This window comes from Pimephales promelas, chromosome 9 (genome assembly GCF_988280905.1).
Source record: "Pimephales promelas chromosome 9, fPimPro1.hap1.1, whole genome shotgun sequence".
NCBI classification, from domain to species: Eukaryota; Metazoa; Chordata; class Actinopteri; order Cypriniformes; family Leuciscidae; genus Pimephales; species Pimephales promelas.
In genome coordinates this window covers 22,656,861-22,670,024 of record NC_142777.1, presented here as the reverse complement: position 1 = coordinate 22,670,024, position 13,164 = coordinate 22,656,861, and the positions used below count along the sequence as shown (strand labels likewise).

General features: G+C 37.5%; 2 protein-coding genes across 6 annotated transcripts in view; both read left to right on the top strand.

The window, feature by feature from the left end:
* Nucleotides 1–2,861, top strand: part of inppl1b (inositol polyphosphate phosphatase-like 1b) — a 35,696-nt gene extending 32,835 nt beyond the window's left edge. For 3 of the 4 annotated variants that reach the window (XM_089134872.1, XM_039664691.2, XM_039664692.2), the window contains 4 exons: nt 276–357; nt 479–1,234; nt 1,400–1,515; nt 1,676–2,861. In XM_089134872.1, the coding sequence (XP_088990998.1) occupies nt 276–357; nt 479–1,234; nt 1,400–1,515; nt 1,676–1,821 (1,100 nt within the window). In that variant the 3' untranslated portion in view covers nt 1,822–2,861. Of the gene's footprint in view, nt 1–275; nt 358–478; nt 1,284–1,399; nt 1,516–1,675 lie in introns of all 4 variants that reach the window. The other variant, XM_039664693.2, reaches the window with a different exon arrangement.
* A 1,538-nt stretch (nt 2,862–4,399) lies between these two features.
* Nucleotides 4,400–8,177, top strand: LOC120474435 (P2Y purinoceptor 4). Of its 2 annotated transcripts, none has more exons than XM_039664694.2 (2): nt 4,400–5,034; nt 5,509–8,177. In XM_039664694.2, exon 2 carries the CDS (start codon nt 5,511–5,513, stop codon nt 6,603–6,605), a length of 1,095 nt encoding a protein of 364 aa, XP_039520628.2. In that variant the 5' UTR covers nt 4,400–5,034; nt 5,509–5,510; the 3' UTR covers nt 6,606–8,177. The 2 variants fall into 2 exon arrangements, with proteins under 2 accessions (XP_039520628.2, XP_088990997.1); XM_089134871.1 differs by lacking the exon at nt 4,400–5,034 and adding an exon at nt 5,041–5,264.
* Nucleotides 8,178–13,164: the final 4,987 nt, after the last annotated feature.

Sequence of the window (13,164 nt, the reverse complement as noted above, 5' to 3'; positions counted from 1 at the left end):
CTTACAATAACACCTCTTTACATATGCCTGGACACCTTTTCCCCTTAAATTTCTTCCTGCTTTAGTTCCTCCTCTACTTTGGATCTGTTTTTACTTTTCTATTTATCATAGCTTCCTCTTTTGGCTCCCTGCTGCTTGATCTTGTCCAGATGCACCCTGACCTTCACTGAAATATGACTCTTAAATTGATGCACACAAAACATCCAGTGGCTCTGCCATAGACATCTACAAAATTTGAACAGTTTGTCACGAGCCATGTCTTCTGCACATTACAGAGTGGCTCTGTATTGAGAAGGATGATAAGGAAGTGACGAAGGACCAGTTGCCTCGCCCTTCGTCCAGTTCATTCCCCTTCCAGTGAGTTAAAAATAAGCCCTAAGCTAATATTATTTACTACATCTATGGTGAAGCATTTTTATTCACACACTTCCACTATCCTTTTCCATTGGATGACTTAAACTTAATGTTCCCACTATAGAGCACCATCAGCCCCGTTTATGGCAGCTCCAAACAGCTACACCAATCCTGCATATTTCATCTTTGAGGGGTTGCCTGTGTTGCAGAGAGTCGAAGAAATTCCCTCATCCAGCAAAGAATCACAATTAGTACGGGCCGAAGACAGCGTGATACAGCTCCCTAGAGTGACTGGAGGTCACAGCCATGGCAAAAGGTCTGCTCGGAGATCCGACTTCACAGAGATTGATATTCCTGGCTCCTTAGCACCTTATAAACCATCTTGTGAGACTCAAAATGAACTGTCATTGACTGCGTCCTCTTATCAGCTTTTCCCAGGTCCAGATGTTCCTACATCCCCAAATAAGAGACACACTTCTTCCTCAAATACATATTTACAGTTAGAGTCCCATAAGATCAATATGAGACAGGGCCCGGTGTTGTCAGAGAAAAAACGTACAAACTCCTACATGAACCATTCAGTTTTTTCCTGGGACGTACAGACACCGCTCAAAGAAAAAGCCAGAAAGGACTATCACAGGCTGCATCAAGGCAGGCCCATGCCAATGCAAAATGGACCAAACCTAAACCCCTATGTGTCTACAAGGGTTCCCGTCCATGAATCTTCTGTACCCTGGATTGTAGAGCAGCCAACTACAGCTTCAGGAGACAACTCACTAACAGCTCTCCAAATTGCTAAATCACTAAGTGAGGTGGATTTTCAGCCAGTAGACCGAAAGTACCAATTTCATGGAAAGTCGTCTCAGCAAAGGCATCATGGGTATGATTATGGTTTAGCTAATGAAAGAAACTACAGCTGGGAGAATGAGGTGAGCTGAGTGGTTTCCAGTAATGGATTACATTGTTCAGTAAACCGTAAATATGGACTTTAGGATTAGCTTTCTAGTTTAGCTTTGATAAATACAAAGCCAATGTGTGTCTGCAGGTGTCAGTCTTACATGGAGCCCCAGAAACAGTGCGGGAGCTGCTCAGTACTCTGGGTTTGCAGCGTTACACACTGGACCTCAGCCGCAATGGTTGGGACGATCTTGATTACTTCAGGTAAGATTGATGTTGATGTGATGTGGTGAAAAATTTTAAATAGGTTGTCTTCCTCAATTTCATCTATTCTTACTGCTTTGTGCTTTAGTTAATGACTCTAAGTAGCAATGGTGCTTTGTGAACAAATACATTGTCAAAAGTTTGTTTATTTGTCCTGCAGTGGTATTACAGAGGAGGAGCTGTGTACAGCGGGTGTGTCTAACCCATCTCATCGACGAAGAATCTTGGAGAACCTTCCCAAGATCTGGGACTGAACACAAAGAGCCTGAGAGACTATCAGGTGTCATATCAGGAGACCATCAATGACAAGTTCAATATTTGCATTCCTACATCTTTTTTTAGTCTCCTTTGTAATTTAGAAAATGTAATGCCTTTCATAAAAAAGCTGATCACACCAAGTCTTCACTCTCTCCCTGTGGTCCTAAACATACAGTGTGGAATAAACTAAAGTCCAATACATGCTTCAAACAATCCAAACAAATCATATATATTACTAAAACACAGACTCTTTAATTGTTGAGCGTTTTGGTACTTATACGTAGATACTGTCCTGTCCTAGCAAAGTCCTATCCTTGTCTTATCTAAACATTAGTTGTTAAATGTTACTTTGTGGTTCAGTACCACATTTGGTGACTGTAACACAGCTTGCCTACAGTATATCCCATGTTTTAAGCCTAGTTCCTGTATTTATTGATAAGAGACCCCAAGCTATATACTACCTTCTAAAAGTGCATAAACAGTTAGTATATATTGGGGTCTCTTATCAATAAATACAGGAACTAGGCTTAAAACAGGGATCCTTATCAAGGAGTCAGCTGGTCCTTTTAAGAGGAATACCTATTTTAGTGTTTACCCCAGGGATTTAATTGCTATTCTCCCCTTTACTTAAGGAGATAAGCTCATGGAGGTTTAATGCTTACTTGAACAAATATAATGATTTCCAGTGTAGTCTTATTGCTGGATCAACTGTAAATATTACCTTCAAAATCAGGTAACAGAATAATAACTGTTCACATTTGTTTTCTGATCATTGAAAGTAACCTGATTTTCCACAGAGATTGAATACAAAATGTAAAATCAGTGTGTACATGCCATTTTATTTGCTTTTTTTCTTATCAAACTGAACTATTAAGGCAAACTAGCTATGCTCTAATTTATGACGTTAATTTGATGTTAAGTGCATTCTCCCACTTCCACAGCCCTATCCTCTGTTTAGCCAAATAGTGCTTTATACTTGCATTTATATATTTGTAATTTGACAAATTATGAAATATTATCTTTGGATTATAATGATGGTTTTATAAAGTCACAGAAAAAAAGTGATTAAAGGGTGTTTTTGAATCTAAGTCAAATACTACTTCTTTGTTATTGCCAGCCAATATGATGGCGCTACTGCAACACGCATCGCCGCAGCTGAGTAGGCCTAGCTAGCCTATCTCTTCATCAAGCCAACACACAAACTATCACAAATAAAGCGGAAAGTCGCAGACAGGGAATTGAAGATCGGATTTATATCCGTTTTGCAAAAACACATTTATGTTTGATCAGCTGTAAACAGGCCCCAAGACAATGAGTTTGGATCTGTAATGACATCAACATGTCCTAAAAATGTCCATAGACATGTCATAGATAGATAGACAGACAGACAGACAGAGTGAGAGAAAGAGATAGAAAAAAGAAAGAGAGAGCTGGTGAAAGTGCAGCATGAGTTCACATCCTTGTGTGGTCTCTGTTGTAGAATGCATCTGTGAGTCTGGTTATTACATCATCTTAGCTTATCACAAATACACTTCTTTCTTCTTTCCACTCTCTCTCTCAAAAAAACGTCCTTCCAATAGTTTGTGGCTGATCTGGACTCTTTCTATCTTTGTCGTGATGCAAATGAAAGTGGGTGGAGAATAGGTGTGTGTATTCTGCACTAGCTTCCCTGACTTCACCTGTCAGTCATTAGATTATTATGTAGGCCAGAGATGAAGAGTGAATCTGAGCTGTATTTCCGGTGACCAGTTCACATTACTGAGTCATTGTCCCACTCAAATTCCAGAACAATGTATGCACTTTCTCGTAAGTCCCTCTTGGACTAACCATCAGGTCAGCATTGCAAAGGAAGTGGGTCTTACCGTACCAACACCACAAACTATTATTGCATGAAATATTGCATGACATGACGTAAATTGTATTTTAATATGCTTTTATTACATCACTGGTGTCAGCAATATCGGACGACAACAAGACTATAAATCCTGATTTAAGTCAAATGGATTTGAAAACTATTTAACATATGATTTAATCACAAACTACTCAGTTTATTATAGCCAACATCATAAAGCCATTGTGTGAATATTCAATGTGAACTTTAACTCAGAGAGGCAAAGCAGTCATGCACCCTGTTATGGCACTCTAACTGATCACTAGCAGATAAAGGTCTCTCTTGCAGTAACCTTTTGGCCTGTTCATTTAGCTCTTCAATGTTCATGGTAGCCTGCCCTAGTTAAACAGTAAACACAGATCATATTATTTAGTATTTACCATCACATATGTGTAGTCTGATATAAATGTGTGTGTTACTGATTATTTTGAATGTAGGCCTAAATGTTGCTAAAGAATCAGTTCTGGCAAATGAGCGTTAGCTTCTGTGATAAAATCTTACACTTCTAACACTCATTGGTCAAATAGGAATGCGTTTTAACTTTTTACAAAATATTACATTTAGTCTACAAAACAAAAATAGCCTATGCATAAACTCCTCTAGAATGTTTGGGAAGCAAGTAAAACATTTTTTTATTTTATTTTATCAGATGAAAAATACCGTCACTTCTTTGTTCATTTATGTCACGTGGTGCTTGCTAAAAGTGAAATTAAATTAAGGAAGTATCATAAAACCATCTAAAATATCCTGGAATCAAAAGATTAAGAGTATCTGGTATAAAACAGAAAGACAACAGTACAATGTTTGCTTTACTTAAAGTGTCCTATAATTTAGGCAGGCTACCTTCAAGGATTTTATCATTTATGAGAGCCAACATGTTTAAAGGGCATGAGATGAGCTCCGACTGTAAATTACTACTGTCTGTTTGATGGGCAAAGATGGCAGAAACTGATAAGGCGAAGGTATGATACTGTATCCTACTGAGGTAATTTTAAGCTATTCACCTTTCAGAAATTAGAAAGAGTTCCTCCAACTTATTTTAATATTGTGGTCGGTTTCTCGTGGTATTTAGGAAAGGTGATGAGATATTAATAGCAGTCAAAACATGAAAGTTGGTGGATTCGTCTTGACTGTCGAAGCGAAGCAGGAAGAAACTAAATTTGGCGCCGATCCCCCGCCCCTCAACTCACGCGCTCATCTAGCAACTCCTGCGCTCATATCAACTCGAGCGCTCACAATCCGTTAAGTCTGGATGCATAAATCTCTTAAACAGGCTGAATGGTTTTAACCATTAGCGTCAAATTATCTACGTTCGTATTTTGACCTGTGAAGGGGGTGGGACATGTTTACCTTGTTCTGTTGAGTGAACGGTAAGTTTTAGTGTGTGGAAACAGTTCCGCGTGCTGCCCTTTTTCTCTATTTCTGAAAGATTTACCCATCATGTGCCTATGTGTACAGTTGTGTGAGAGAGTTTGTGATTGGTTTTTGTATTTCGTTTTGGGATTTATTATTAAGTGTAATATGTTTGAAACGGGATAGTTTACAAGATATTATTTAGGTTCTAGAGTTAATATATTTGACTATTGTTTTAGTCCTGAAGGTGAGTTAAAATGACACTTGTTGTGACAACAAAAGTTTATTCTTTCTTGACACTTTCAAGTAGTTCATGTGATCGTATAGCTTGTGTTTTGACAATGTAAAACATTGCTTTGAAATCTTTTGTAAATTGCTTTACAAATCTATTTTATCATGTGTTTACCTATAATATCTCCTAAGTTTCTAAAATTGCTTTATATATATATATATATATATATATATATATACTTTTTTTTTTATTTTAACAGAAATGAATTCGTTTTCAAGGAAAGGTGTCTCAGGGAATTTGTCCCATCCTGCCACCACACTGATACCGATGTCTTCCAAGGAAGTGAATTTTAGCTGTCTCTTCAATGAGGAGTTCAAGTATATTCTGCTACCTGTATCATACTCACTGGTGTGTTTCCTGGGACTGATACTGAACTCTGTGGCTCTGTGGATGTTTATCACTAAGATGAGGCCCTGGAAACCCAGTACAGTCTATATGTTCCACCTCGCCCTGTCAGACGGACTTTACGTGCTCTCTTTGCCAATGCTCATATACTACTATGCAAACCGCAGCCATTGGCCTTTTGGTGTTGTCCTCTGTAAGCTTGTGCGGTTTCTTTTCTATGCCAACTTGTACTGCAGCATCCTTTTTCTCACTTGCATCAGTGTGCACCGCTACCTTGGCATCTGTCATCCTATTCGTACTCTGACTATGGTGAAGCCACGTCATGCCCACATGGTCTGTGGTTTTGTCTGGACGGCAGTGATAACCTGCTTGGTGCCCAAGCTGATTTTCGTCACCACTTCTCAGAGGGGCAATGACACTTTGTGTCACGACACCAGCCGCCCAGATGAATTTCATAACTATGTTACCTATAACTCTGTGGTAATGGTGCTGCTGTTTATTCTGCCATTTCTGGTCATCATGGTTTGCTACTGTTTAATGGCGCGGGCCCTTTGCCAACCCAGAAAAGGCCTGTCCCAAAGTCAACAGAGTTTATCCCGGAGGAAGTCCATTAAACTTATCATATTGGTGCTGGTTGTGTTTGCAATCTGTTTTGTACCCTTCCACATCACTCGTTCCCTCTACTACGCCTACCGTATTCTAGACGCAGATTGCAAGTCCCTTAATATCGTCAACTTTGCTTACAAAATCACTCGCCCTCTTGCCAGCATGAACAGCTGTTTGGACCCCATCCTCTACTTTCTTGCTGGGGATCTGTACCGCTCTAAACTTATAAGATGTTTCACTAGGCAGATTCCGAACACTCGTTCTACAGCGTATGTACATGAAAACAACATTGGAATGACCTTTAAGAACCCAGATGCCCAAGCCAACAATGAGTCGAGACTCTAGACCCACATACCCAGACATTTTGGTTGATAATTTAAAAAGCTCTTCTGAAAGACTGCCTCAAATTGTAGAATGTGTTCTGTCAAAATCCATGTCTGCTAAGTCACACGCATACCCAGAAGAATTCAGAACAGTCTCGTTGTTAACACTACAGCGTAGATAAAAGTGAAGGAGTCTCTTTGGAGAAAGGATGCGGTTTGCTTCCTTTGTGCACTCCTAATGTTTTCCCCATTCGGTATGATTGCTGGGAATGTAGTTCAGAGAAACTTCAGCTCAAAAAAGCACTGATGGCAAATCACTCCTATGGTTACTTGTAATGTTGAAGTTTCTCACTGTTGTTCAAGGACAGAACTTGGCAGTGTTGGGGATCTGTCAACACTGAAAACAAAACCCACACTTTATCCCAGAGATGGACTCTGGCCTTTGACTGTTAATACAGAAATGCCAGCACAAAGGCTTTTGTGTGTTCTGTTATGTCTGAAGGTCTTATGGTAGGAAATAAAGGTGCTGTTAAAATTTCATTTATTTGAATTAACCCGAGAGGTTGGAAGCCTTTTGTGGCACATTTAGTGAAAAGGTGAATGGTTGTGGGGGAGGCTGAACGTCAAGCTGCAGTTGTGCAGATATCCCCACATGGCCTGCTTCATTCCTCGTACAGCTGTTTTTGTCCTTTGGTGGAGAAGATCTACAGCTGTGTTGTACATGTGTTTGTGTGTATTTGTGAGTAATTGCATAGCAGGGTTGAATGAAGAACAAAAAAAAGATGGAAGAAATCAGATCCGTTTTGGCGTAGTGAGAGTACCACCCCCTCCCTGGATATAACCTCTGTGGGAATGTTTGTGAGTTTGTGCATTTGATTATTTCATGTTTAGTGTTGTAAATATTTTGTGACATTTATCTGGTTATGGTATTTGTTTTAATTTCAAATTGCATTTACATAATGTTTTGTATTTACATTGAAGAGACTGAGTTTTCCTAGCATATTCCGTCCATTTTATATGCCCTCTGTCATACAAAAAACAAAACAAAACAATGACTAAAATAAAATAAATCAAAAGGAGAGTCTATACCACATTTTTGTGAAAAAAAACTTGTTTACACAGAATACTTAAGTAGAAAAAAAAATCTATTTTATTTAGAACATGCTACAAAAAGCTGTTCATTTATGTTGTGTTATGTGTGGTTTTTTATACAGCAAAACAGTTCCCACTTTAACTTTTTTTGTATTGAAATGCAAATTTCTTTTGTATTTATATCCAACCATATATATTCTTTACAGTAGAAAATTGTGGATGCCATTTAAGGACACTGTGAAAAAAGTTATAATTGCTATAGTTATAATTACATATACAGGGTCACCAGAGTTTTTTGGTTACTTTTCACTGTTGCCTTTGGCTTGCTCAGTTGGGGGTATTAAAATTAATTGATGGATATTTGGATATTTATTTTTCCACAAAAAAATGAACATTGTTATTATGTTTTGATTGATACTGTGAAGCTGCTTTGATGATATCTATATTGTGAAAAGCGCTAAACAATTATACTTGACTTGACTAACAATTAAAAAGGACATTGATGTAATTTTGATGTTGTCATCATCATCATTATTATTTAATCTTTTTTTTTTTTTTTTTTTTTTTGATATTGTGAAGGAGAAGGGTTGGTCTTGGGGCTCTCAGGGAAAAGCTTCATTTTTTTCTTTTGGTCAGTAGAGGTCCCCAGAGTTGTTTTTAATTAGCGTGTGCATGGACTTCATATCCTTAAGATCTATGTCCAATGACTTTGACTATGATAAATAGACCTGTTGGCTGCTGCTTTTGCTATGGGGTTGTTGAGGTCATGAATAGTTTAAAATGCAAAGCACATAGAGAGTTATGGTCCTCCTTCTTGCACTACAATCCCATAATATACAGAAATAAATGAAATCAAATAAAGCCAGAGCCAATGTACACAATACATGTATTGTAATTTATTGTCCTTCCAATAGTTATGGCTGATCTGGACTCTTTCTATCTTTGTCATGACGCAAATGAAAGTGGGTGGAGAATAGGTGTGTGTATTCTACACTACACACCATCACAGTAGGAAATAGGAAAATTGCCAAAAATAGTGACTGGCCTAAGTTTAATATTATGGGTTTCTGTTTAAAGTGGGGTAAAATTCTAAACCATTGTAAATCGCTGAGAAAAATACAATTAAATCCAAAAACACAAGTGTGTGAGTGTTGACAATTGCTAGTTTTGTTTTTAAACTGCTAAGGCTGTTTTTTGTCTAGTAAATATCTCTAAAGTGTAGTTATATGTTTAAGTGTAGTTATATGTTTTTGTTAAAGAGGATGGGTGGTATTCTAAGACTAATATTCATTTCTCAAGATAATATTCATATCTTCCCAATCCCTCCCCTCCCCTCCCCCTTCTCTGTCTCTATCCTCTCATTATTTTGCAGGGCCCAAGGACATGGGGTTAGGAGCACTGCAATAATAAAATGCTCATAAAAGACATTGAACAATAAAACATATATAACTTCCAGTGAAGGATGATTTTTCCCCATCAGTTCTAGCAATAAGTAACCTTTATGTGTCTTATTTGTGTTGTGCAGAGGTAAAGCAGAGCTACATCTAAAGAGAATTGATCTGTGTAATGGGCTGGTTTGTGTTTTCCTTGGTAACCACTAGAGGTCCTCATTCCCCACGGTGTCATTCACTCATACTACATTTCCCATCATCCTCTTCTGTTCCTCATTATTTATTGCACACAGCTGTTTCTCGTGACTTTGTTAGTGTCTGTGTATATAACATTGCTGCGTCCCAATTGGCCATTTATACTACACCCTAAAAGTATAATATTTTTGTGAAGAAAAATTACACACTTTTGAGTGTATATCAAAAGAGTAGACAAGCTTTGGGACATAGGCTACTTCTTCGTCATCTTTAGCGGACGGATCTGTCCCGTGCATCCTGTCATCGTAAACTGCTGTCAATCATCACTTCACAGTTAAAATCCTTCATTTAATTTGCAGGATTTTTGCAGTAAAATATCCAAAAACTAAAAGGCCAAATATATTTTGTTTAGTCTATTACTTACAATATCCCGAATGTTTCTAACAAGGAAACGGGGCGTGTGAGGAGTCGCCAGTCAATGACGTTATATCCGTGTTACCGCAATAGTAACCATGGCGACAGACGTGTCGGTTTACGGTTATGCCATATGTGCTCAACAGCGTGTGCGTCCCTAGCAGGGTTTTGTTCAAACATTATGGACATGGCAAGCAGACTTTGAGACAAAAAGAGGACTAAAACGAAGATCAACATCTTTCGAGATGCCAAAAGCTTCACGTCCGTGACTAACTTCGACTTAACAGAGACGCGAGTGTTGCATGTTACTTGAGCAAACAGGTGAGCAAATCAATATAAGACTAATCAATGTTGTATAGTTCGATGAAAAGTTACAATATGATCTGTATGTTATTCTCTAATGTTAATCTAGCATAGTCTTATGCAGCCAATAAACAACAACATTCAACACACACAAATGCCGAGTGTGATAGTGAAACTGTTACACACCGTGTAGTTAACAGTTTTAGAAAAAAATTAGAAACGGGTTATTACTGCGACGTCGCGGCTGACAGAATGATGAAATTACACTGGTTATGAGTACACATTATTTATTTTTAGTTAAAGTCCCCGTGAACCGGAAGTCGCAAACGATTTTTCTCCAGTGCTGTGACGTATTTCCAAGTGAAACGGAATATTGAATGGGCTCTATGCGGTGAAGGCCAAGATGGCGGCTTGACTAGACGCACGTGTTCTAGCGCTCACAACAAAATAGGGTATATTTTACAAATGTTGATGTGAGAAACAAATCACACTTTATTAAAATTCTTATAAATAAGTTACAGTTAATACTAGTTACAAGGTTTTTTTTATTCGAGAGAGTCTAGAAGTTATCATGAACGTGTCAGCCCCTGAGGTGATGGATACTGAACTTCAACGAACGACGGAAAAAAGACTTATCAGCGAAACTCACTCCTACGCTTGTCAACAGAAAAAGGGAGATGAATGTGATTCGACTCCAAATACACCATCCAAAGCACCTCCGTCAAAAAAGCAAGCAAAAGGTGATGCAACGGATGAACTAACGCTAAGTCAGGTACAGCAAAGCATCATTCAAATAATTAGACAGTCATCCGAGGAAATAAAAAACATGGTAAAAGAAAATTCTACCAGCATCAATCTGTTGAAAGAAGCGTTAGAAGTGGTGCACTCCGAAATTTTCGATATTCGGAAGGAGAATGAAGAGTTGAAAAACAAAAACGAGGAGAATCTGAAGCGCATCTCTGAACTGGAGGAGAGAATAAATGATCAGGATCGGTACTGTCGGAGATGGAATCTCCGATTGGAGGGGCTGACCGAACGTGCAGAGGATAATGTCAAGACTCGGGTAATGGATATCTGCAGAGCGGTGGTTGTCGAAGAAGATAGTAACTTCGTTGCAAACAATGTGGACATTGCTCATCGAGTTGGAAGACCCATTTTAGATGGCGGAAAGGATAAGAGACCAAGGCCGGTGATTATACGATTCACTTCCAGAACAGCGAGGGACCTCACATGGAAAGGAGCAAAGGGAAATGACTTTCTTAAGAAGAACAAGATGTACTTCAAAGAGGACCTCACGATCAAAGACAGGGCTACGCGGAATCTCCTTTGGCCTTCGATCGACAAAGCACGGAAAGAGGGCAAAAGGGCCTTCTTTGTGGGAATCAAGGCAATTGTTGACGGTAAAGAAATTAAAATGTAGGCTAAACCACTGCACCCTTATTATGGGTTCTGATTCTGAATCTTAAATCACTATGTAACGAGAAGTAACTGTTTGCTTTAGGATAGTATTTAAAACTTGGATTTTTATTTTTTATTAATGCTTATTCATTCGTAATGTGAAATTACAACAACAGGAAACTGTTATTCCTTTTATGTTACTCAAATTTAATCTAAAAGGATCTCAAGAATGATACTGAAATGTGAGTTTCTCGTAGTGATGGAGTAAGTTTACCCTTTATACACTCTCAACACTTTCAAGTTTCAACCTTATTTTGCTCGTTGTTCACCTAATTGTTTTATTAGGGTTTTTTTCTGGTCTTGTTCAAGTTTATGTCAGTGACAATATTTTCCGTTAATGCTAGGGGATTACGTGACATGCTGAAAAGGAAAGCTCTATTTTTGTTTTGTAAAGGTAAAGAAGCAGATTTTTGTTTTATTCAAGAAACGCATGCCTGCCAAGATGATGCACTTTTTTGGAAGAATCAGTGGGGTTGTGACATTTGGTTTTCTTTTGGTACTTCAAATAGGACAGCAGGTGTCGCTATTTTTAAGGATAGGTTTTCAGGGAAGGTTATAAGTCACAAAACAGATAATCAAGGTCATTGGATTGCTTTACTTATTGATATAAACCAAACTAAAATTATTATTGTTAATATATATGCCACCAATAATAAAAAAACAAATGAGTTAATATTTCAAGATATCGAAGGCCATATTAATAATTTACATTCAAAATTCCCCTCAGCTGAAGTCATTTGGGGTGGTGACTTTAATACGGTGTTTGATGGAAGACAAGATCGAGTGCCACCTAGAATTGATAATATGGCAAATGAATTAAGCAATGTATGTTTACGATTGAACATAATCGATATTTGGAGGTATACAAATCCACAATCACTTGTATATACGTGGAGTAATAGGGACAGATCTCAGCAATCACGGATTGATTTTTGGCTCATTTCAGAACACATAAAAGAAAGAGTTGAATTTGTTACTATTGAACCATCAGTTTTAACAGATCACAAAGGCATATCCATTAAAATTAATGTGGTAATCTCTCAATCAAATGGAATTAAACGAGGATATTGGAAGCTAAATAATAGTCTATTGAAACATAAAGATTTTTGCGACCAAATTAAGAATTTAATTATTAAATATTGGCAACAAGCTTCTTTGACTCAAATTTATGGGAAATTATGGGAACAGACAAAATTTGAAATAAGGAAGTTCACAATTATGTATGGAAAATCTGTTAAAAAAAAGAAAAAAGAAAAAGAAAACAAAATAATTAATGAAATAATTTCCCTCACTTGTAAAAATAACATAAATATGTCAAGCACTGAAATATTAAAGCTTGCTACATTGCAGAATGAGCTGGATAACATTTATGAAGAAAAAGCTAGGGGTGCTTTTGTTCGGTCTAGACAAAAATGGATGGAAGCAGGAGAAAAAAATACTAAATATTTTTTTGGTTTAGAAAAAAGAAATAGAGATATAACTTCTGTAAATAAATTAATAATAAATGGACATACTAATGAAAATCCCAAAGACATTTCTTGTTTTGTTAGTCAATTTTACAGTAAATTGTATAGTCCAAGTAGTCAGCTAAATGATGCAGATTGTTTTCTCAGTAATTTATCAACCAGTAGTAATAAGATTACGTCAGACTATAAGAATTCATGCGATAAAGAATTGAACATAGAGGAAATTATAAATTGTATAAATAGTCTTAAAGAAAATAAATCT

Coding starts and splice junctions, on each gene's coding strand:
- LOC120474435 (XM_039664694.2), top strand. CDS start 5,511: ATGAATTCGTTTTCAAGGAAAGGTGTCTCAGGGAATTTGTCCCATCCT.